The sequence below is a fragment of the Phalaenopsis equestris genome, unplaced genomic scaffold (assembly GCF_001263595.1).
Source record: "Phalaenopsis equestris unplaced genomic scaffold, ASM126359v1 Scaffold000233, whole genome shotgun sequence".
NCBI classification, from domain to species: Eukaryota; Viridiplantae; Streptophyta; class Magnoliopsida; order Asparagales; family Orchidaceae; genus Phalaenopsis; species Phalaenopsis equestris.
In genome coordinates, this window is record NW_018164675.1 from 1339264 (window position 1) to 1340750 (window position 1487).

Consider the following 1487-nt stretch of genomic DNA (forward strand, 5'->3'; position numbering starts at 1 on the left):
CTCATTATTCAGCAAGATGTGGTTTTGGTGCACAAATTGATTCTGTTAAGAATATCAATTTTTCAGAATCCAACACCTTTCAAAAGTGTCGTCTTTCATATGTGATTGAAATCATGAGAAGGCTATTCAAATCTGTCAAAGTGTGAAAAATGAAAAGCTAATTCTCATCATACCTTCAAGGCAGGTGGGGCATACATCTTCATCTTCAACCTGGGAGAAAATATAAGCAAAACCAGTTCTTGGTTGCTTTAATGGCTGCTCGTCTGAAGAATCCGAGAAAGTTTTCTTCGAATCCCCATCAAAGTCTGATTTTTTAAAATCTTCTGCAGCACCTAAAATTGATGCAGATGTTTGAGATTCGGGTCGCAAAACTGTGCAGCTGGGATCGTCGTATGGTAAAGGCCGAGGAGGAGGTTGATATGTATCAGATATTGAATCGTCATCAGAAGAAGGAACCACAGTTGCTCTTCCTTGATGGGCTGAAGAAATGGGACGAACATGGCCTCTTTGAAAAAGAATATTGTACTGTAGGGAAGCACAGATGCATTTCACTAAATAACAGACCATAATGAAATCTCAAATTACACATTCTATCAATTCATTTTAGAGCTTAGCGTGGCTATTTATCAAGATAATAATCTACTAAAAAATTATTGATATGAGGCAAGCAACTTTCTAAAGATACGTTTGACTTTAATTTCTATCAAGTTTAGACCTGCAACATTCCCACCATCACGCATCACTTCCGCCTTCTTGTGCTGATATTCAAGGGCTTGTTTGATTGAAGGTATTTCGAATACAGGCATATTTTATGCAAATATATTGTGTTTGAAACACTAGAGATGTTTGGTTGGCTGGGAAATAAATTGTGAAAATCACATTTTAGCATTTGGTTACAAGAAAATAAAATCTGGATATTATTGTAAAATACCCAAGGCAAGTGGGATAGCCGGAAATAGTAGGGATAGCTAGAAAACTTGTAGAACAAGCGGCAAGCGCGACATCAATAGAATGGATGAAAAGTTTATCACGAGGGTATCCTGTAATACCTTTCATGGAGTGGAGCAGAGGTATCACGAGCGGTGCCTTTCAAGTGATATATTCCTCGTTCGCCCAACTTTAGCGAATTTGGAATTCATTGAAATTGAACTAATAATGGAATTGGGAATTCATTAAGTCATCATTCTGCATTTGTATTTCACCAACCAAACATCTAAATTTTCAAAAACCTTGTATTTGGAACCAACCAAATCACCCTTTTATTGCTGGTGCTAGTACTGCTCAGCACTTTCAAGCAAATAAAGATTTTCTTCTCTTTTTATTTTATTTTATTTTTGGTTGAGGTGGTTGGACAAAGAATCAAAACCACTTAAGCCTAAGGGGCTATACAAAATATAAAATGAACTACTAAGAACAAAAATGATCTAAACGCTAGAAGGGAGAACAAAATGTGGCCGCACCAAATAGAGCTCAGACTAATAGAAAAA

General features: G+C 36.6%; 1 protein-coding gene across 4 annotated transcripts in view; it reads right to left on the reverse strand.

Annotated features, from left to right (window-relative positions):
- Positions 1–1487, reverse strand: part of LOC110023879 (E3 ubiquitin-protein ligase At3g02290-like) — an 18403-nt gene that overhangs the window by 6828 nt on the left and 10088 nt on the right. For all 4 annotated transcript variants that reach the window (XM_020723511.1, XM_020723510.1, XM_020723509.1 and 1 more), the window contains exon 3: positions 174–525. In XM_020723511.1, the coding sequence (XP_020579170.1) occupies positions 174–525 (352 nt within the window). The remainder of the gene's footprint in view (positions 1–173; positions 526–1487) is intronic.